Source organism: Eucalyptus grandis, chromosome 8, assembly GCF_016545825.1.
Source record: "Eucalyptus grandis isolate ANBG69807.140 chromosome 8, ASM1654582v1, whole genome shotgun sequence".
In the NCBI taxonomy this organism is placed as follows: domain Eukaryota; kingdom Viridiplantae; phylum Streptophyta; class Magnoliopsida; order Myrtales; family Myrtaceae; genus Eucalyptus; species Eucalyptus grandis.
The window spans coordinates 12,967,005-12,989,237 of NC_052619.1; the positions used below are offsets into that span (position 1 = coordinate 12,967,005).

At 38.2% G+C, this 22,233-nt stretch overlaps 2 protein-coding genes across 4 annotated transcripts; both read left to right on the forward strand.

The window, feature by feature from the left end:
- Positions 1-6,812: 6,812 nt before the first annotated feature.
- LOC104456594 (nudix hydrolase 7) lies at positions 6,813-11,751 on the forward strand. Its single transcript, XM_039299098.1, is given in 8 exon segments — positions 6,813-7,953; positions 9,142-9,383; positions 9,492-9,557; positions 9,691-9,828; positions 10,556-10,633; positions 10,717-10,898; positions 11,033-11,141; positions 11,457-11,751. Coding segments are annotated over 7 exon segments (948 nt in total). The 5' UTR covers positions 6,813-7,953; positions 9,142-9,212; the 3' UTR covers positions 11,661-11,751.
- A 2,782-nt stretch (positions 11,752-14,533) lies between these two features.
- Positions 14,534-21,540, forward strand: LOC104416331 (nudix hydrolase 7). 3 transcript variants are annotated; one of them, XM_039299097.1, is made up of 10 exons: positions 14,541-15,588; positions 17,604-18,114; positions 18,639-18,879; positions 18,986-19,051; positions 19,185-19,331; positions 20,021-20,098; positions 20,180-20,230; positions 20,327-20,361; positions 20,496-20,604; positions 20,921-21,540. In XM_039299097.1, the coding sequence occupies exons 3-10, from the start codon at positions 18,709-18,711 to the stop codon at positions 21,122-21,124; spliced, it is 861 nt and encodes a 286-aa protein (XP_039155031.1). In that variant the 5' UTR covers positions 14,541-15,588; positions 17,604-18,114; positions 18,639-18,708; the 3' UTR covers positions 21,125-21,540. The 3 variants fall into 3 exon arrangements, with proteins under 3 accessions (XP_039155029.1, XP_039155031.1, XP_039155030.1); XM_039299095.1 differs by lacking the exon at positions 17,604-18,114 and having other exon boundaries at positions 14,534-15,588; XM_039299096.1 differs by lacking the exon at positions 14,541-15,588 and having other exon boundaries at positions 17,450-18,114.
- Positions 21,541-22,233: the final 693 nt, after the last annotated feature.

Below are 22,233 nucleotides of genomic sequence, written 5' to 3' on the forward strand. Positions count from 1 at the left end.
AAGTTTAAGAATTTCTAGTACACTTATCCATTTATAAAACTATAGAGCATAGCATCTTTTTAATAGAAGAATAATGAAGTTAAACTTATACTATGTTTGAAGAAAGGGAGGATTAGGTTTCAGGGATTTGCTTTCCCTTTAAGAAGGCAATACCAAGAAAACAAGCTTGAAGACTAACTCAAAGTCCCTCACCACTCTCATGCCGGCCATTGAAATGAATTTACTTTCCTTGTATAGATTTTTGGCATGTAGATAAAGGAGCATGCCCCTTTTAGGGATGGTAGAGCTTGCTCGTAGGAAGAGATTTAGAGTGTGTTTGGAAGCCCCTTGGGAAAATGGTGGGTCGTTTGGCAATCATTTTGAAGTAGCTTTCAAGTGAAAGTCAGCATTAGGAAGGCTGAAAGTCCTATGTTAGTAAGGATTAACTTTGAGCTTTTAGCATTTGGCCAAATGCTAAAACTTATTTTTTTTTTCCAAAACTATAATCATTCATTTTTCAAATTTCTTATTTTGCCCTCATTATTATTTTTAAAATGCCCAAAATAATGCTAAAAAAAAAGCAAATTTATATAAATGCTAAAAAAAAAATTAAATATATTTTGGTCTTTTAAAAAAATTATTTATATATTTGATTTTTAGCATTATTGTCAAAATTTATATTTAAAAAGCTGCATACATGATTTTTTCAATTTTAAATAAATAAAAATTAAAAAATTCCGACAAAGGGTTTGGTCTTTTAAAAAAAATTATATATATGTATTTGATTTTTAGCATTATTTTCAAATTTATATTTAAAAAGTTACATACATTATTTTTTCAATTTTAAACAAATAAAAATTTCGATGAAAGATTTGGTCTTTTTTTTTTATATATATATATGTATGTATTTGATTTTTTTGGTATTTTTGTCAAAATTTATATATAAAAAGTTGCATACTTTATTTTTTTCAATTTTAAACAAATGAAATTAAAAAAAAAAACTAATATTAATCACACAAAGGGCTCTTTAAATGTGTTTTCTACCAACCGGCATTTCTCTCAAAGTTACTTCTTAAAGTATAGTTTACCAAACGGCCTTTGTATTTACCTAAAGTCTTTTAGGCTAAATTATTTGCATTTTCCCAATGGGCTTTCAAAATATTGAACCAAATGCACCCTTAATCTCTCACTTAGTGCATTGTTCAGTATGTAATGAAGCTAACATAACAATTAGAGAAGACAAATGGCTGAAAAAGATGGGTGCTTGGAGGTCCTACTCCTAGAGGTGAGCCACTAGTGGCAGTTGATCTAATTAACAAGGAGGAGAACTTATGGAATGTTAAGCTTCTTGAGGATAATTTTGATGTTAAATTGTCAATAAAATCCTATCTATTCCAATGAGGACTCAGATAGCAAAAGATTAGATTGTATGGACATGGATTCAATTGGACAAATATTCAATCCAAAGAGGATATAATCGCATAAGAGGGTTAGATGACAAGCCTAGCTAGATTCAAGCATTTTCCACCATTCAAGTTCCTTACTGTCTATGGAAGGAGATATGAAACTTGTGTAACACCCCTAAAGTCAAATTATGTATGTGGTCCTTATGTCAAAATGCTCCACTTATGAAGGAGAACCTATTTGAAATATGAATTGTACCCAATTCGATGTGTGCATTGTGCAATGAAGGCATCCCTAAGAAAACAAAGCATTTATTCTTGTTATACCCATGGACAACACACATCTATATATTAAACTTTCGACATAAGGTTTGTCAAGAATTGAAGCATGGATATAAGAATTAAAAGCAAACTCAGCTCACTCGCCCAATCTGGAAGCGGTCGCGTTGGTGCTCTGGCACATGTGAAAAGCACTAAATCACTTCGTCCTCATGAACAGACCTCTAGCTACACCAGGCGTCATGGATTATGCATTCGCAAACTCAAAGATTTCCAAAAATTGGGGACTTAACACAACACCTACAGAACTTTTGGTCTCCACCATAGCTCGGGTCATTGAAAATTAAAGTCGACGGAGCATACAATCCTTGATCGACGAATAGAATCATTGCTTGCATTTGTCGTGATCACTCGACAAGGCTTGTTGATGGATTTGCAAGAACTGTTTAGGCTTCATCACCTTTTCGATGGAGTGTCATATGTCGCTTTAAACCTAGTGTCCTTGTTGCCAAGAAAGAAAATCTTTCGATTGAGTCCCATAATCTCTGGTTAATCAATATCCATGGGAAGTTTGTATACTGATCACTAAGAGTCATGGTCTGTTGCTCAACTTCTTAAATATCTAGTTTCAACATTGCTATAAAGAGACAACTCCATTGGGGACTTGGAAAGCCAAAGCCATAGGAGAAATTCCCTTCCACTAATTTGGGTTATTTCACCTCCCTTAATTCTTTTGGAACTTTTATGTACTGAAACCCTTTTACAAGGCCCCTTTGGTTTTACTAGTTGAATGAAATGAGCTTTATTTTGACAAAAAGGAAAAAGAGGCTGATTGGAAAAAAATTTCTTGCTTAGATAATTTCATATTATTTTTTTTCGTCAATTTCAAAGGAGGCGGTTTTTTTTTTCCTAAGAGAGTTCGACACAAACAATCATTATATTGTTCTACACGGTTTTATTGGAGAAGCTAACTTTTTCCGCACTCATATTTTGCATATATTTCCATTCTAAATTATTAACTAAATTCTCACTATTAGCACATGATGTACACATTTTCTTAGAACATATTGCCTTTTTTCTTTTGTTTTCAACTTTTCTTTCCTGACGTGTACTCGTTCAATTATCAATAACCAATCATTAATATAACCATTGCCAAGTCGGCCACCGATTTCTCCTTAGAATAGATCTCTTTTATCTCAATTCCAAATATCTACCGCCTAGAAAGACGGTTTGCATGTCTACTGCCCAACATCATATTTTAATTGGGGAAGAAAGACATCGACAGTTCTTTAACTTTTTTTTTTTTTTTCAATTTGGGGCATCAAATAAAACATTTGATGGCAAGTTGATCGATTAATTCCATAAGAAATAGTAATCAGTACCCGGTTTAATTAATACCACAACCGAATCCACTTTCATTTTGATAATCAATGCTGACAATTCTTGAATTTTTTTATTTCAATTTGGACTATTGTTGAATCCAATATATATATATATATATATATATATATATATATATATTATATATATATATATTTGATAGCAACTCGATTGGTTAATTCAATAAGAAAATGGTAATCAATACTCGATTGAATTAATATCATCTAATCGAACTTTCAAGATGCCTTGGTGGTGAAATGGTAGACACGCGAGACTCAAAATCTCATGCTAAAGAGAGTGGAGGTTCGAGTCCTCTTCAAGGCATAATATTGAGAATACTCAAATTTTTTTTTTTTTGTTTACTTATTCAATTTCAATGAGTAAAATCTCATGTTCAACCAACTTAATTTCAAAATATCCAGTGAATGAACAAAAATCTCGAGCTTGAGAAAGTCCTTGATTGTCTATTATTATAAACAATAAATAATGATATTTGAGCTTGAACTCTATTTACAATTCATTAATTATTTTAATCTCATAGGCACTTATTTGCTCTATATTTTAATTTGGAATAAAGAATTCTATTTACAATTCGATCTAACCCCGAATATTTTTATTTGATTTGTTCGAGTTAGTTATTTCATTTTAAAAAAAGTAAACTGAAATAAATGCTCATTACGTGGTCGTTAAAACTTGATGGGACATAAGACTCATATATAGCACTTTTTCTATTTAAAAAAGAGAATTCTGGGAAAAATAAAAGAACAAGCACCAGCGGAAGGAAGGAAAGGGGCTGCTGTTGCGAAAGAGGCGGCCGGAAATCCTCGCAAGGTCACCCGATCCCAGCGGGCGGCGAGGGATGCGAAGCATCCGAGGAGGGACTTGATCATGGGTTTTTCCTTGCGAGGGATGATGAGACCATCTGTTCCAGTAGAGATCTCGGGTGGATCTATCTTGGTGGTTCTCAGGTTGTTTCGTTGCTGTTGCCGGCGTCAGCGGCAAAGAAGCGACGGTGAGTTTAGGTGGCGGAGGTTGAGCAGGGCAGCAACCCCGACGGCCATGGATTCGCACGAACCTGATGTTTATTACCTTCTCTGCAGCTACCATAAACAGATCTGAGAGCGCGCATCTCTCTCTCCGTCCCTCTTTCTCTCCCTCTCCATACGCGACGAGCATAAAGATAATGGGTCCGGCCAGGCGAGGAGGGAGGTGAAGCAGGCGAAGTCACGACCTTCATCAGCCTCGCCACTTGCCGGCGAGGACCATGGCACTCTCCGCAGATCTAGCGTTGCGGCCTTGCTGAATTCTCTCTCTCTCTCTCTCTCTCTCTCTGAGGGGGCGGTGGTGGCGGCGGCAACAATGGGCCGAGACAACATCGGTGGATGGAGGGCCCTGCCACTGGCCGAGATACTTCCTCCTTCCTTGATTAGGCTTAGCCACCTAGGGCGCGTTTGGTAACGTTTCTGTTAAAAAATTGTTACAGGGAACGAAATAGAAAAATTATTTCTGCTCCGGAGAACAATTTTGAAAAAAAAAAATGCGTTTAGTAAACTTGTTCTAATAAAAAATGAATGAAAACACGTTTGGTAAATTTGTGTTCTTTTTTTTTTTTTTCTTTTAATTTTTTAATATTTTTATTTTATTTTCTTATTCTTCTTTCTTTTTCTTTTTTTCTTCTTTTGGTCGGTCGCCCAAGGCGAGCTCGGGCTTGCCTAGATCCTGCGACCCGAGCTCGCCTAGCCTTGCCCCGCGCCGGCGAGGCCGAGCCTCGCTAGGGGCCGGCAACGCTCCGGTGAGGTCGCCAACCCTTAACGACGTCGCCGGCCAAAGAAAAAGAAAAAAAGAAAGAAGAAGAAAAAGAAAGAAAAAGAGAGGAGAGAGAAAATTGTTCCAAAAACAAGAAACACGTTTTTCTTGTTTCTTGTTTTGTTCCAAATGTGTTCCTAGGAACAAAAAAATAGATTTGGAACAAAAATGCAAATAAATGCATTTCTATTCTTTTTTTGTTCCCTAGAACAAAAATACAGAAATTTTGTTCATAAACAGAAATAAAGAATGTTAACAAACAAGGCCATAACGTGTGTTTATTTGTATTTTATTGTTCAAAAATTGTTCCAAGGAACATAAATAGAAAAAACTATTTGGCCCTTTTGTTTGTTAACGTTCTTTTTTTTTGTTTATGAACAAAATTTCTGTTTTTTGTTCTAGAGAACAAAAAAAAAAAAAAACGTGTTTGTTTGCGTTTTTGTTCCAAATCTATTTTTTGTTCTTAGGCGTTTTTGTTTCTTGTTTCAAGAAAAACAATTTTTAAGAACAAATTTTCTCTCTCCTCTCTTTTTCTTCTCTTTTTTTCTTCTTTTCTTTTTCTTTGGTCAACAACCTTCTTTGGAGCGTCGCCGGCCCCTAGCGAGGCTCGGCCTCGCCACCGCCCCGGCCGGCGAGGCCGAGCTCGCTCAACCAAGGCGAGGCCGAGCCTCGCCCGGGGGCCAATGAGCCTCACCTTGGTGGGCGAGGCCGCCGGCCCTAGTCGGCTGGTCGCCGGCCATGGCCGAGGCGGCGACCGGCCAAAAGAAGAAAAAAAAAAAAAAAGAAAGAAAATAAAATAAAATAATTAAAAAATTAAAAGAAACAAAAAAAGAAACAAAACCAAAAAGCAAACACGTTTGGTAAATTTGTTTTTTAAATTTTTTAATATTTTTCTTGTTTTCTTTTTTTCTTCTTTTTGCCGATTGTTGGCCTTGGCCATGGCGGCGGGCTTGCCCAACCACGGTGAGGCTCGCCGGCCCCCAGCAAGGCCGAGCTCGCCTAGCCACCGGTCACTGGTAAGTGGCCTGGCGAGGCCAAGCCACGCCAGGGGCCGGCGATGCTCGGCCTAGCCGGGGCCGGCGACACTCCGGCGAGGTCGCCGACCCTCGACGGCCGGTTGCTAGTCATGGACGAGGCCGACGACCGGCCAAAGAAAAAGAAAGAGAAGAAAAGAAAGAAGAGAGAAAATTTATTTATCCAAATTGTTCCAAAACAAGAAACACGTTTTTTTTTTTCTTGTCTCTGTTTCAATTTTGTTCACGGGAATAAAAAAACATATTTGGAACAAAAACGCAAACAAATGCGTTTCTATTCTTTTTTGTTCCGGGAACAAAAAAACAGGATTTTTGTTCATAAACAAAAAAAAAAGAGTACAAACATACAGGCCCTGACACTCCCTCTTTTTTGGGGTTTTTTATTATTAGAATTTGTTTAGTACAAAAACCAAAAAACCCAAACTATTTACATTTAGCCTAAACTTTCTTTGTAACATAAAAAATCTCAAATTATGCTAACTATAATACTTTTACCTTTATGATATCAAAAATTGCAAAACTCTTATTGTGTGATATATTTACACTTCATCAAAGTTTAATTAAATGATTTTTCAGTCAAAATGAAGTCATTTATTTTGCTTAAGCCACGTCCATGAAAATAGATTTTTAGTGGCACTCATTGACCGAATATTGATGTAAGGTAAATATGTCAAAATTTTGGAATTTTAAGTTTGAGGATGTTTTTTCTTTAAAAAAAAAAAAGTAAGGAAAATTTATTGCTCTCGAGTGATGTATTAGAAGGGAAACGGGTCCTTCGTATGTTTAAGGGAAGGGAATGGAGTAGTTGAGTGTGCAATTGGATAAAAGAAAATTTCAGAGGCGTGTGATTGAATAAATTAAAGAAGCTCAACAACTACGGACTGCTTAATTCTTTCATTTACTAATTTTCGCATGACCATTACCCAAGACGGTTGACAAATTGCCGTCCTAAAGCAGTTATCCCCGCCCTTGATTTTGACATAAATTTTCATTTACCTTGACTCATTCTCGAAAGGTTGATTTCCATGAAGGTACCGGGAACAAAAAGAGGAAGACGACGGACACTTTCGATGATCTTCCCACACTGCCTCTTCTCTGGTCGTTTTCCAATCTCAAAGTCTTGTTATTTCCATTTTCCTAGGATTCATTAGTCAATTAAATGACTCTAATATTATAAAACTTGAATCTTTGGTCAATCATAATCTACTAGTGAAACGCGGAAGGTCCTTAGTATTACAAAATTAATAGACGTAAGAAGCAAGCGAAATATTCATTCAATGTGATTCTCGAACTTTTAATTTGTTTAATGTAATTCTTGGACTTCTGGTACATACTAAACTATATAAAAATATTCAATATAGTCTCCCCACATATAAACTAATGAAAATATGATATTGAATATTTTCATATAATTCAGGAATTAAGTTGAATATGTACAAAAAATTTAAGTACCATATTGAATAAATTAAAAGTTTAGTGATCATATTACATATTAAACTGATTTTGATGGATTATATTAAATAAATTAAAAATTTATAAATCACATCATATATTGAATCAAAATTCAAGGGCTCTTTGTGCAAAGATAAGGAGAATAAAATAACATGGCAATTATCAAGAGTCTGTCATAATGTCAGACGCGTTCTTGCCTCCATCTCTGCAACCGCGAGGGGGTTCTCTCCCACTGGCCGCGGGGAATTTCCGCGTTTTCCTTGGATCCGTGTCCGTCGAGCACCGGAACTAACGGGCGAACATTCGCAGCAAATCTTTCGAAGACCCAGATCACACGCCATTCCTTCTCCCCAGATTGTGCAACTCCGCAGACCTAGAAGAAGCCTTTATATACTTTACCGTTTCTGCCTCTTGTCCTTCACTTCGCTTTAGCTGTTGGAGCGATACTAATTCACTGAAGAGCAACTTAATCTCCCATCCGTTTGATGTTCTTGCCGAGGCTGAAAAGCGTCAAGCTTATCGATCCGCTCCTCCTCGCGCGCCAGGGCTCCGTGCCGAGACCGGTCGTCCGAGGCCTCTTTTTCGTGCTTTGACTCCTTGCGAGTGAAGGGCATTAGAGGGTACGCGTGGATCGATGCATTTGGTTTTCTCTCTCCACTTCTCATTGTTTAATCCATCGTCTGTGGCGACGGCAAAGCCTACCCAATTGCCCACCTTTCGTATTTCTTTATTTGTTTGATTCATGGACATTCGCAATTTAGTTGGTTTTTGTGTTTGGTCCTTTTTTTGTCAGAAAATTTTTATTTTTCTTCGTGGGTGTGGCTGTCTTGATGCTCTCTCGAGCTTTTGTATTAAAATATATTTGGAGTTTGAGTCCAATGTGAAATTCCGAATATTCCAAATTAGATATGTTGTGGACGTTCGAAATCGAGCAAAGAAGATCTGAAGATCAACTTCTCAAAATTTGAATATGCGTTGGAGAGTTTGGTCACTGAAATAGAAAAGTCCAACTTTCACTTGGATTTGGATTTTGTTTAAAATATATAGTGAATATATTTTGGTTAAAATAGGCAAGTTAAGAAACAGAATCCTATGAGAAGTCGGCACAAGAATAAGGAGAATAAGGGTTTCACTTATATATATATATATAGATTTGTGGCCGTAGATGGTAGAAATTTAATCATGAAAAATTGGTCTTGAAGCACCGAGTGTTTGGGAGGAATTTTCTTTGTCGTTCTTGTTCGTGAATTACATCCAAGAAAATTTAATGTTGAAGCAATTAAATCTTGTGGTAAGATTTGCGTGTAATTCCTTTGTGAGATTGAGAGATTATTTCTTTAGGAATTTCGGGCTAAACACCGCGTGGGTTATTGGGTGTAATTGAGGTTTGGAAAACACCGAGAGAGTGTTTGAGAGATTCGAGTGTGTAATCTTCTTGTATCACTTGATCTATAGTGAAATTCGCTGCTGCCCTCCCCGTAAACGTAAGTCTTTACGACTGAATCATGTAAATCCGGTGTCCGATTTATTTTTTCTTTTGTCTATATTATTGTTTGATCGCTCGCCTTTTCGTAACACTTTGCGTATCCATTGGATGAGTGAGCTGTTCACATCATCACCCAAGAGGGTGTTTGCGAGAGAGTCAGACTTAGTAAACAGAGACTATTGAAGTCTTCCTCCTCCTTTTTTTTTTTTTCATTTAGTTCTGTTCTGGGTTATTTTCTATTTGGGTTTATTACTTTACTTTTGACCTAGACCAGTTGTTTCCGATAAAAATCAGTGGATGAATGATCGCTTCATTTGTCCAGGTTTAGCTCCTAGGGTGCCGTTTCCCATCAGGTACAAGTCTATCAGCGCATCATCAGCTTTGAGGCAAGTCATGACTGAACATAACGATAGTGGGATCGAGCAGATTCAACTGCTCGATGGGTGTGAGGATTCATATGGAGGAGTCAGGGTGGAGATCAAGGAGGATATGGATGCTGATGTCATGAAAGCTGATGTCTTTGCGTCTTTGCTCCGGGCTTCAGTATCAAGCTGGAAACAACAGGTGCCGCACTTGTATTTCATCGGTCTTGTCAGTTTGTTTTTTTTGGATTTGTAACAATATCAATCTGGTCTTCTGTATTTCTTCTTACCGGGTATATTTTGGTTGCAGGGGAAGAAGGGAGTGTGGATCAAATTGCCCATTAAATGTTCACATCTTGTTGACATTATAGTGAAGGTACATATATGTGTTTTTTCTTGGCCAAGATTTAGTATTGGCCCCTCTTGTTAAATTGCTTTCTAACAGGAAGTTTGATAGATTTAGGTATGAAATACACGGTCCATTGAAATATTGTCTGGTAATTTGGCAGGAAGGATTTAGGTATCACCATGCTGAATCAGATTACTTGATGCTTGTCCGCTGGCTTCCTGAGACCCAGGATACTATTCCTGCTAATGCTTCACATAGGGTGGGCGTTGGTGCTTTCGTCTTGAATGATAAAAGAGAGGTGACTTTCTGCCTTGCCATTGTCCCGTTTCTTGCACTTGCCCTTTTAAGACTCTAATAGGAAGATGCAAAGAGATGGAAATGTAACATTTGATTTGCTCATTCAGTTGTTCTTAGAAGTTCAGAGTTGGACTCTAGCACCAGACACTTCTCTCTGCAGTAGTATGTAAGACTAGATATTTGCAGTGTGTAAAATCAGCCTGCTCGATAGGTATAGAATCCTTTAGAACGATAGGTAGGATCACTGTAACTTTGCCTGGGATCACAGTAACTTCGCCTGGGAAGAAAACCTCTGCATTCAATGTTCACTGGATTTATACGTGTGTATGTTGCCATTGTGGATAAGCAGAGTTATTGGATTTGTTTTCTTTTTCCTTAATAGAACCAGTCTTTGGTGCCAATGCCTTGCTATAATCTTTTGGTTTGACTAGGTTATATCTATGACAAGCTATTTAGTAAAGGACTTCAGGCAATATTAGCATTTGTATTGCAATAAATCTTCTCATCTTAGCAACAATCACATAATCTTCCATCGGTTTTCCTCTTTTAAAGGATTCAGCCTGTAAATAACAGCCTTACTTTGTGAAGAGATACAATGCAGTGAAGTTTTATACCAACTTTTGTTTGGTGCACGCTTTTGCTCTGCTTTATCTTGTTTTCAGCGTGATTCTTATGCCACCAGATGCTCAACACTTCAAAGATTCTAAAAACTTTTCCCTCTTTTCTAGGTGCTTGTAGTCCAAGAGCATAGTGGAAGGTTCCAAGGTACGGGTGTATGGAAACTCCCCACTGGAGTTGTGAACGAGGTGAGTGTGCTTAAGATATCAAGTGCTACATTAGAAGTATCGATATGTAATGCAATGGTTTGACTGTGAATCTATCCCCGTAGGGTGAGGATATATGTGATGCAGTTGTCAGGGAAGTAAAGGAAGAGACCGGAGTAAGTGAAGAGTTTTATGTTGTGTAGAAAAGTTAATTATCTGAGGCATTTCACTTGAGAATTCCAACTAAAGCCGTATTCTTTTACGATCTACAGGTAGACACTAAATTTGTTGAAGTCCTTTGTTTCAGGTAAATAAAATCCTCTATTTCAGATTGTTATGCATTAATATGTTTTGGTCTTTATTTAGATATCTGTGTTTAGCCTTCTGATGTCCAAATTTGCTTTCGCTTTCTCACATTCTATCTCTTATGTTCGATCACAGACAGAGCCACAAATCATTCTTCACAAAGTCGGATTTGTTCTTCCTTTGCGTGCTTCAGCCAGAATCATCTGCTATTGATAAACAGAACGTAGAGATTGAGGCAGCCCAGGTAAATTGCACACTTGCATATATTGTTGATTTTGGTGGAAGTATGAGGACTTTTTAATAATTAAATCATTGCTTGGGCTGTCTTGTACAACACTGGGCTGCGTGCTTCAATCTTGCATTCTTGCCCATTTGTGCTGAACAATGAATCTGGTAAAATTCAATGTATAATTTCTCAAGCACATCGACGACGAGTGATCTCGCTGGATACCTGTTAGGATATAGCTATGTAGTAGCCGTGTTAAAAGATGATCATTCATTAGTTCTTTCTTTGGCCAAATCTATGAACTGAACTGGATTTGTTTTATCTTGATTATAGTGGATGCCAATTGAGGAGTATGCAGCACAACCTTTTGTTGTTGGAAACAAGCAATTCAATTTCATGGCGAATATATGCTTGGTGAAGGCTGATCATGGCTACCCTGGTTTCAGTGCTCGGGCCACAACTACTAGGGGTGGAAAAAGGAATTACATCTATTGCAATAAGCCTGAAATTGTGGAGAACTTTGCAAGTTTGATGTAATTACTAAAAAATATGAATTTTTTAATTCTTAATTTTTAATTTCTTTTAACGCTTAATTTTTTATATATATATTTTTTCCTTCTTCCTCTTATTTATAGCAAGTTTTAGGATTGTTTTTGATTGTACTTTCATAATAAGTTTAAGAATTCCTAGTGCACTTATCCATTTATAAAACTATAGAGCATAGCATCTTTTTGATAGAAGAATAATGAAGTTAAACCTATACTACATTTAAAGAAAATGGAGGATTAGGTATCAGAGATTTGCTTTCCCTTTAATAAGGCAATATTGAGAAAACAAGCTTGGAGTCTAATTCAAAACCCATCATCACTCTTGTGCCGGCTATTGAAATGAATTTACTTTCCTAGTGTAGACTTTTGGCATGCAGAAAAAGGAGTATGCCCCTTTTAGGGATGGTAGAGTTTGCTCGTGGGAAGGGATTTAATCTCTCACTTAGTGCATTGTTCAGTACGTAATGAAGCTAACATAACAATTAGAGAAGACAAATGGCTGAAAAAGATGGGTGCTTGGAGGTCCTGCTCCTAGAGGTGAACCACTTGTTTAGACAGGGAGGAGAACTCATGGAATTTTTTGCTTCTAGAGGATAATTTTCACATTAAATTGTCAATAAAATCCTATCTATTCCAGTGAGGACTCAGATAGCAAAAGATCATATTGTATGGACATGGATTCAATCAAGCAAATATTCAGTCGAAAAGGATATAATCACATAAGAGAGTCAGATGACAAGCCTAGCTAGATTCAAGCATTTTCCTCCTTTCAACTTCCTCATAGTCTATGGAGGGAGATATGGAACTTGTCTACAACCCCTAAAGTGAAATTATGTATGTGGTCCCTATGTCAAAACGCTCCACTTATGAAGGAGAACCTATTTGGAAGATGAATTGTACCCGATTCGATATGCGCATTGTGCAATGAAGGCATCCCTGAGACAACAGAGTATTTATTCTTATTACCCATAGACGACCCAGATCTATGTATTAAACTTTTGACATAAGGTTTGTCGAGAATTGAAGCATGGATATAAGAATTAAAAGCAAACTCAGCTCACTCGCCAAGCTTGGAAGTGGTCGTGTTGGTACTTTGGCACATGTGAAAAGCACGAAATCACTTGGTCCTCACGAATAGACCTCTAGCTCCACCAGGATCGTGGATTTTGCATTCGCAAGCTTGAAGATTTCCAAAAATTAGGGACTTAACACAGCACCTACAGAACTTTTGGTCTCCACCGCAGCTTTGGGCATTGAAAATGAAAATCGACAGAGCATACAGTCCTTGATGGACGAATGGAACCATTGCTTGTGTTTGTCGTGATCACTCGACAAGGCTCGTCGATGGATTTGCAAGAAGTGTTTAGGCTTCATTACCTTTTCGATGGAGTGTCATACGTCGCTTTAAACCTACTGTCCTTGTTGCCAAGAAAGAAAATCTTTCGATTGAGTCCCAGAATTTATGGTCAGTCAATATCCATGGGAAGTTTGTATACGGATCACTAAGTGTCATGGTCTGTTGCTCCACTTCTCAAATATCTAGGTTTAGCATTGCTATAAAGAGGCAACTCCATTGTAGACTGGAAAGCCAAAGCCATAGGAGAAATTCCCTTCCACTGATTCGGGTTATTTCACCTCCCTTAATTTTTCTTACTTAGATAATTTCATATTCTTTTTTTCGTCAATTTTAAAGGAGGCGGGTTTTTTTTTTTCCTAAGAGAGTTCGACACGAACAATCATTATATTATTCTACAAGGTTTTATTGGAGAAGCTAACTTTTTCCACACTCATATTTTGCATATATTTCCATTCTAAATTATTAATCAAATTTTCACTATTAGCACATGATGTACACATTTTCTTAGATTATTTTGCCTTTTTCTTTTGTTTTCAACTTTTCTTTTCTGACACGTACTCGTTCAATTATCAACAACCAATCATTAATATACCCATTGCCAAGTCAGCTGCCAATTTCTCCTTAGAATAGATCTCATTCATCTCAATCCCAAATATCTACAGCCTAGAAAGAAGGTTTGCATGTCTACTGCTCGACATCATATTTTAATTCGGGAACAAAGACACAGACAGTTCTTAATTTTTTTTTTTTCCAATTTGGGGTATTGTCGAATAAAATATTCGATAGCAAGTTGATCAATTAATTCAATAAGAAATGGTAATTAACACTCGCTTTAATTAATACCACAATCGAATCCACTTTCATTTTGATAATTAGCATCGACAATTCTTAAATTTTTATTGCAATTTGGGGTATTGTTGAATCCAACAAAAATATTCAATAGCAAGTTGATTGGTTAATTCAATAAGAAATGGTAATCAATACTCGATTTAATTAATACTATCCAATCGAATCCAATTTTATTTTGTTTACTTATTCAATTTCAATGAGCATTTATTTCGGTTTACTTTTTTAAAATGAAATAACAAATTCGAACAAATCAAATAAAAATATTTGGGGTTAGATCGAATTGTAAATAGAGTTCTTTTTTCCCAATTAAAATATAGAACAAAATAAGTGCCTATGAGATTAAAATAATGAATTGTAAATAGAGTTCAAGCTCAAATATCATTATTTATTGTTTATAATAATAGACAATTAAGGACTATTTTCTCTGTGGCCACACTCTCACTCTTTCTCTCCCCCTCTCTCGCTTACCCTCACCTGCAAGAGATAAGCCCCTTCTAGAGTCCCACATCGAACAGACCGCAGAGAGCATAAGAGAGTTTGCTTATAAAACCCAAGCTTAGCCTTTTATTTTTCTTCATTTTCTTGGGCTTGTGGCCTATACTGAGGTGGAAAGCTTGACTAGCAGGGTCAAAGAGCGCGGGGGTGAAGGGATATGGTCTTCTAAGCACGTGCGGTGCAATGTTCTTTATTAAATGTAATCGGTTCCTTTGGACCAACTGGAAAAGCGGACCGAGTGGTGTGGGCCTGACCAGTTGCAGTCTACTTCGGTTCGGTTCTCAGTTCTGCAAATAGGGAACCGGTCTTGTAGGTCCGGTTCCCGGTTCTAGGTTGGGAACCGGACCGCCCGGGAACGATCACCCTAAGGATAAGCACCAGCAGAGGGATGGGAAGGGGCCTGCTGTTGCGAAAGAGGCGGCTGGACCGCCCCCCATGCACCGGGGATGGGCCCGAAATCCCCGCAAGGTCACCCGATCCCACCGACCCCTTTATCGCAGCCGCAGGACGCGAGAGAGAGAGAGAGAGAGATAGCCCGGGCGGCGAGGGAGGCGAAGCATCCGAGGAGGGACTTGATCATGGGTTTTTCTTGCGAGGGATGATGAGACCATCTGTTCCGGTTGAGATCTCGGGTGGATCTATCTTGGTGGTTCTCGGGTTGTTTCGTTGCTGTTGCCGGCGTTAGCGGCGGACTTTGATTTGGCGAGGCGAAGAAGCGACGGTGGGTCTAGGCGGCGGAGGTTGAGCAGGGCAGCAACCCCGATGGCCATGGATCTGCTCGACTCTGATGTTTATTTGAGATTGGTTTGGATGATTGTGTTTTACCTTCTCTGCAGCTAACATAAACAGATCTGAGAGCGCGCATCTCTCTCTCCGTCCCTCTCTCTCTCTCTCCCCCCTCTCCATACGCGACAAGCATAAAGAGAATGCGTCCGGCCAGGCGGCGGACGTGAAGCAGGCGAAGTCACGGCCTTCGTCAGCCTCGCCACTTGCCGGCGAGGACCATGGCACTCTCCGCAGATCTAGCGCTGCGGCCTTGCTGAACTCTCTCTCTCTCTCTATATATATGCGGTGCAGCGGCGGCGGCGGCGGCGGCGGCGGCGGCGGCGACGGCAGCAGCAACGATGGGCCTAGACGATGGCGAGGGTCGTTGGACCGTCATCGGTAGATGGACGGCCCTGCCACCGGCCAAGGGACCTCCTCCTTCCCTGGTCAGGTTTAGCCACCGACTCTCCCTCTTTATTTGGGTTTTTTTATTATTATAATTTTTTTAGGATAAAAAGACCAGAAAACCCAAACTATTTACATTTACCCTGAACCTTTTTTTTTAGTAGCATAAGAAAACTCCAACTATATTAACTATAATACTTTTATCCTAAAATTTAAAACTGTTATTGTGTGATGCATTCACACTCTATCAATATTTAGCTAAATGAAAGTCGTGTTCTTGAAAATAGATTTTTAATAGTGTTTATTGACCAAATATTGATGTAGTGTAAATATGTCTTACAGTTAAAAATTTAGAATTTTAGGTTTATGGATACTTTTTTTATCTTAAATTTTTATTGCGCGCCAGTAATGTATCAGAAGGGAAACGGCCAAATGGGTCCTTCGCATATTTAAGGGAAGGGAATGGAGCAGTTGAGGATGCAATTGGATAAAAGAAAATTTTGTGTGATTGAATAAATTAAAGAAGCTCAACAACTACGGACCACTTAATTCTTTTATTTATTAATTTTTGCATGACCATTACCCAACACTGTTGACCAATTGCCGTCCTAAAGCAGTTGTCCCCGCCTTTGAATTTGACATAAATTTTCAGTTACATTGATTCATTCTCGAGGGGTAGATTTCCATGAAGCTACCAGGAGCAACAGAGGAAGACGACGGACACTTTCGATGATCTTCCCATTGTCCTTTTCCTAGTCATTTTCCAATCTCAAAGTCTTGTTATTTCCATTTTCCTAGGATCTATCAGTCAATTATATATATTTTCTTGCATTCGCAGTCCTCTGTTTTTTATGCGTTCCGAGAACATCTGTTGACAAGACTTATAAACTCTGATCTTTGGTCTCGGATCTTTGGTCAATCACAATCCGAGATTGAAACGTGGAAGGTCCTTAGCATCACAACATCAACGGACGTGAAAAAGAAGGAGAGAAAAAAAATGTTATAATAACATCAAAGGATTTTGTTGATAAGGGTCTCCATAATTTATCGTTTCTCATGTCGTATTTTGAAAATTGTACAATCTCTTAATAAGTATGTTTAATCTCGTTAATAAAAAAAATGTTTAGGTATACTAACGGTGTGTTCAGTAACAACATTTAGTACTAAAATTTAGAAGGAAGGATTTGCTTAGTTAATTCAAAAGAAGATATTTAGTGAGAATTAGAGTTGTATCAATTATATTGCTAAAAATTATTTTAATCTCCCTAGCTATTCATAGTTAAACCACCAATTAATTCTACTCAGGTACTAAAATGTTGTGGACATATTTAGGGATTAAATATGTAGCACCCATTTTACAATTTTATTGAATGAGCCTTTGGAGGCTAAGATCGATTATTGTTTGATAAGATAAATTTTAGTTGGATATTAAATGTGATCTACTTGTTCAAACGTTCAATAATAGTTGGCCTTATCATCGATTTAATAGCTTATGGCAAACGCTAATGAATAATAATTTGCCTTAAATGATAAGAATAATTTACACATATTTCTATATAAAGAATAACACATGCTTTATAAGATGATTAAGATAAAGATAATATCAATTATAATCTATATAAGATATGCACAATTCATATCGAGAAAAATGACACAAATAATCTATGAATTTTAATTTAATGCGCAATGTGGTCTCGGAATTTTAACCCAATTTGCAATATAGTACTTGAACTTTCAAATTTTTTATTATGTCTTTGAACTTTTAGTAAATGTTCAATTTAGTTCATAAATAATAAAAAAAATTCAATGTAGTCCATATACTCAAATTAATGAAAGGATAATATTAAAATTTTTAATATAACTTAAGGATTAAGTTGAATATATATCGAACGTTCGTGTATGTATTGAACAAATTGAAAGTTTATGAATCATATTATAGAAACCTCGAAAAACGATGAAGAATAAAGTAACACCGCAATGATAAAATGTCTTTTGATTATCTCACACGCGTTCTTGTCGTGACTACGGGGAGACGAACCAATCACCGATCTACGACTGCAGCGAAGACCCCAAGACAAGACAAGATGAGGACGACGGAAAAAACATCGTAGATTCCGAGCTTCCGACGGGCGCATCTTCCATCTTCCCCTCTCTTTCTCTGCAACTGCAAAGTGTGTCTCGCCCACTGGCCGGGGGGCATTTCTGCGTGTTCTTCAGATCCGTGTCCGGGGAGGTGTGAAACCGAGGGGCGAACGTTTCCCAGCAAATCTTCGGAGACCAGATCACGCGCCGTTCCTTCTCCCCCAGATGAGTCAACTCCCCAGATCCAGCAAGCCTCTATATGGATTTACCGTTGCTGCCTTCATCTTTCACTTCGCTTTAGCCGTGGGAGCGATAGCAGTACACTGGAGAACAACTTAATCTCCCATCCGTTTGATCTTCGTGCCGAGGCTGAAAAGAGTCAAGCTTTTCGACCCGCTCCTCCTCGCGCGCCAGGGCTCCGTCCCGAGACCGGTCGTCGGAGGCCTCTTTTTTAGTGCTTTGACTCCTCGCAAGCCAAGGGCTTTAAAGGGTACGCGTGGATCGATGCATTTGTTTTTTTTTTTCCTCGAGGTTTCATTGTTTAATCCATCGTCTGTGACGACGGCAAAGCCTACCCAATTGCCCGCCTCCTGCGTTTCTTTATTTGTTTGATCCATGGACATTCGCGATTTAGCTGGTCTTTGTGTTTGGTTGTTTGTTTCTTTCTTTTTCTTAAGAAAGTTTTTATTTTTCTTCGTGGGTGCCGCTGTCTTGATGCTCTTGAGCTTTGCGTATCTAATGGTTGAGTGACTGGTGAGGTTCTTGGCTGTTCCTGGACAAATATGTAGTGAGAAAAATTACGGGAATATTCAAGAACATCATCACCCAAGAGTGTTTGGGAGGGGAGTTGACTTAGTAAAGAGAGACAACTGAAGTCTTCCCTCCTCTTTTTTAATAGTTTTGTTCTGGTTTTTTTTTTTTTTTTTTTCTATTTGGGTTTATTACTTTACTTTTGACCTAGACCAGTTGTTTCCGATTAAAATCAGTGGTTGAATGGTCGCTTCATTTGGCCAGGTTTAGCTCCCAGGTGCCATTTCCCATCAGATACAAGTCCATCAGTGCATCATCAGCTTTGAGGCAAGCCATGACTGAACATAACGATAGTGGGATCGAGCAGATTCAACTGCTCGATGGGTGTGAGGATTCATATGGAGGAGTCAGGGTGGAGATCAAGGAGGATATGGATGCTGATGTCATGAAAGCTGATGTCTTTGCCTCTTTGCTCCGGGCTTCAATATCAAGCTGGAAACAACAGGTACCGCACTTGTATTTCATCAGTCTTGTCAGTTTGTTTTTTTGATTTGTAACAATATCAATCTGGTCTTCTGTTTTTCTTCTTATTGGGTATATTTTGGTTGCAGGGGAAGAAGGGAGTGTGGATCAAATTGCCCATTAAATGTTCACATCTTGTTGACATTATAGTGAAGGTACATATGTGTGTTTTTTTGTGGCCAAGATTTAGTATTGGCCTCTCTTGTTAAATCACTTTCTAGCAGGAAGTTTGATAGGTTTAGGTATGAAATACAAGGTTCATTGAAATATTGTCTGGTAATTTGGCAGGAAGATTTTAGGTATCATCATGCTGAACCAACTTACTTGATGCTTGTCCGCTGGCTTCCTGAGACCTCCGATACCCCCGATACTATTCCTATGAATGCTTCACATAGGGTGGGCGTTGGTGCTTTCGTCTTGAATGATAAAAAAGAGGTAACTTTCTGCCTTGCCATTGTCCCATTTCTTGCATTTGCCCTTTTAAGACTCTCTTATAGGAAGATGCAAAGAGACAGAAATGTGACATTTGATTTGCTCACTTAGTTGTTCTTAGAAGTTCGTGGTTGGACTCTAGCACTGGACACTTCTCTCCATGGTAGTGTTTAAGACTAGAGATTTGCAGTGCGTGAAATCGGGCTGCTTGATAGGCATTGAATCCCTTAGACAGATGGGTAGGATCACTGTAATTTTGCCTATGAAGAAAAGCTGTGCATTTAATGTTCATTTGATTTGTATGCGTGTATGTTGCCATTGTGAATAAGCAGAGATATGGGATTTATTTTCTTTTAAATAACAGAACCAGTCTTTGGTGCCAATGCCTCGCTATAATCTTTTGGTCTGACTAGGTTATATCTACAACAAGCCATTTCATAATGTGACTTCAGGCCATATTACCATTTGGAGTGCGATAAATCTTCTCATCTTAGCAACAATCACATAATCTTCTATTAGTTTTCCTCGGGATTCAGCCCGTAAATAATAGCCTTACTTTGTGAAGAGATACAATGCAGTGAAGTTTCATACCAACTTTTGTTTGGCGCATGTTTTGCACTGCTTTATCTTGATTTCAGCGCGATTCTTTTGCAACCACTCTAAAGAATTTAAAACCTTTCCCTTCTTTCTAGGTGCTTGTAGTCCAAGAACATAGTGGAAGGTTCCAAGGTACGGGTGAATGGAAACTCCCCACAGGAGTTGTGAATGAGGTGAGTATGTTTAAGATATCAAGTGCTAAATAAGAAGTACCAATATGTAATGCAATGGTTTGACTGTGACTATCCTCGTAGGGTGAGGATATATGTCATGCGGTTGTCAGGGAAGTAAAGGAAGAGACCGGAGTAAGTGAAGAGTTTTATGTCGTGTAGAAAAGTTAAGTATCTGAGGCATTTCACTTGAGAATTCCAACTAAAGCCTCATTCTTTTGCGTTCTACAGGTAGACACTAAATTTGTCGAAGTCCTCTGTTTCAGGTAAAGAAAATCCTCTATTTCAGATTGTGGTGCACTAATATGTTTTGGTCTTAATTTAGATATCTGTGTTTAGCCTTCTGATGTTCAAATTTGCTTTCGCTTTCTCACATTCTATCTCTTATTTTCAATCACAGACAAAGCCACAAATCATTCTTCACAAAGTCGGATTTGTTCTTCCTTTGCGTGCTTCGGCCAGAATCATCTGCTATCAATAAACAGGATGTGGAGATCGAGGCAGCCCAGGTAAATAGCAAACTTGCATGTCTTCTTGATTTTGGTGGAAGTACGAGGAGTTTTTACTAATTAAATCTTTGCTCGGGCTGTCTTGTACAACACTGGGCTGCGTGCTTTAATCTTGCATTCTTGCTCAGTTGTGCTAAACAATGAATCTAGTAAAATTTTATGTAATAATTTCTCAAGCACATCAACGACGAGTGACCTCACTGGATATCTGTTAGGATGTAGCCATGTGGTAGCGGTGCTAAAAGATGATCATTCATTAGTTCTTTCTTTGGCCAAATCTATGAACTGAACTGGATGTATATTATTTTGATTATAGTGGATGCCAATTGAGGAGTACGCAGCACAACATTTCGTTATTGACAACAAGCAAAAATTTTTCATGGCGAAGATATGCTTGGCGAAGGCTGATCATGGCTACCCTGGTTTCAGTGCTCGGGAAACAACTACTGGGCGCGGCAAAAAGACTTACATCTACTGCAATAACCCTGAAATTGTGGAGAACTTTGCAAGTTCGAAGTAATTACTGCCTGGGTTGTGATGCGGAATTCTTTCCTTAGACCCAGGCCCACTGGACCGTGTTGATCCCCACCACTGATTTTGTGAACCCCACGTTAGCCCACATGTAGGTCCCACAAAATCAAAGGTTAGGATGGACTCAGTCCAGTGGATCTGGGACTAGGGCAAGAATTTTTGCTTCTTGTGTTATGGATGCACTGATTAAATTGAAAAATACACCTTCATTTTGTGTCGTTTTGTAATAGCGTATGTCAAATTCTGTTTACATAGTCTAGTTTCAATTGATGGTTTCTAGATGCAGAATCATTTCTAATATCGTGATTTCTAAAGGTTTAAATGCAATCTGTGTAAACGATATTTTATGTGGCCATGTATATGAAATTGTCACTGGAAGTTTTAATTCATTATAGTTGTGATTTAGCATTCTAATGTATGAACAACTACTTCACTTTTATCGTATAGCCATGCTTAGAATTGGCACTTCCCTTTTTTCTGGTGTGGTGTTTAGGAAGGGCCTCAGTGAGCAAAATAATCTTACAGGTTAGTTTCCTTTAAAATTACTATACATTGACCATGCTCCATTGAAGAATAAAGCTGCAAGGAGTGATGGAAATGGATAAGACCTTCCTCAGAGGCAACTACCTGTTGTAATACTTGAGAAAGGGACTCATGTCTTTCGTCACTTCGAGTACGCTATATGGCCACTCACGAACACACAGCAAAATGCTGATGACTACATAATACAAGCACGCACACCATCTGTTTAAATATGTGTGGAACAACAATGACAAATAAGAAAAGAAAAACTAGGCGACAGTACACCAGCCATTTTCTTTGTTTTGTTTTTCCCCCTTTTTGCACCAGATGACCGTGTCTTGCTTTTGTTAATTGTTCTGGTTATTGCCAAATCCCATCCTCATTGTATTTTCTTTCTCGCAACTTGATACCTTATCACTTTTCATGGATAAATTAAGTTGGATCGAGAGGCGAAGTGCAATGTGGTGCAAACATCAGAACCGACATTCATACTTTGGAGTTTAAAGTGCTAAAACAAGTGTGATGAGGCCTGGCTCTGTCTCTGTCTGGCTTAAGTGCATGCAAACTACTAATAAG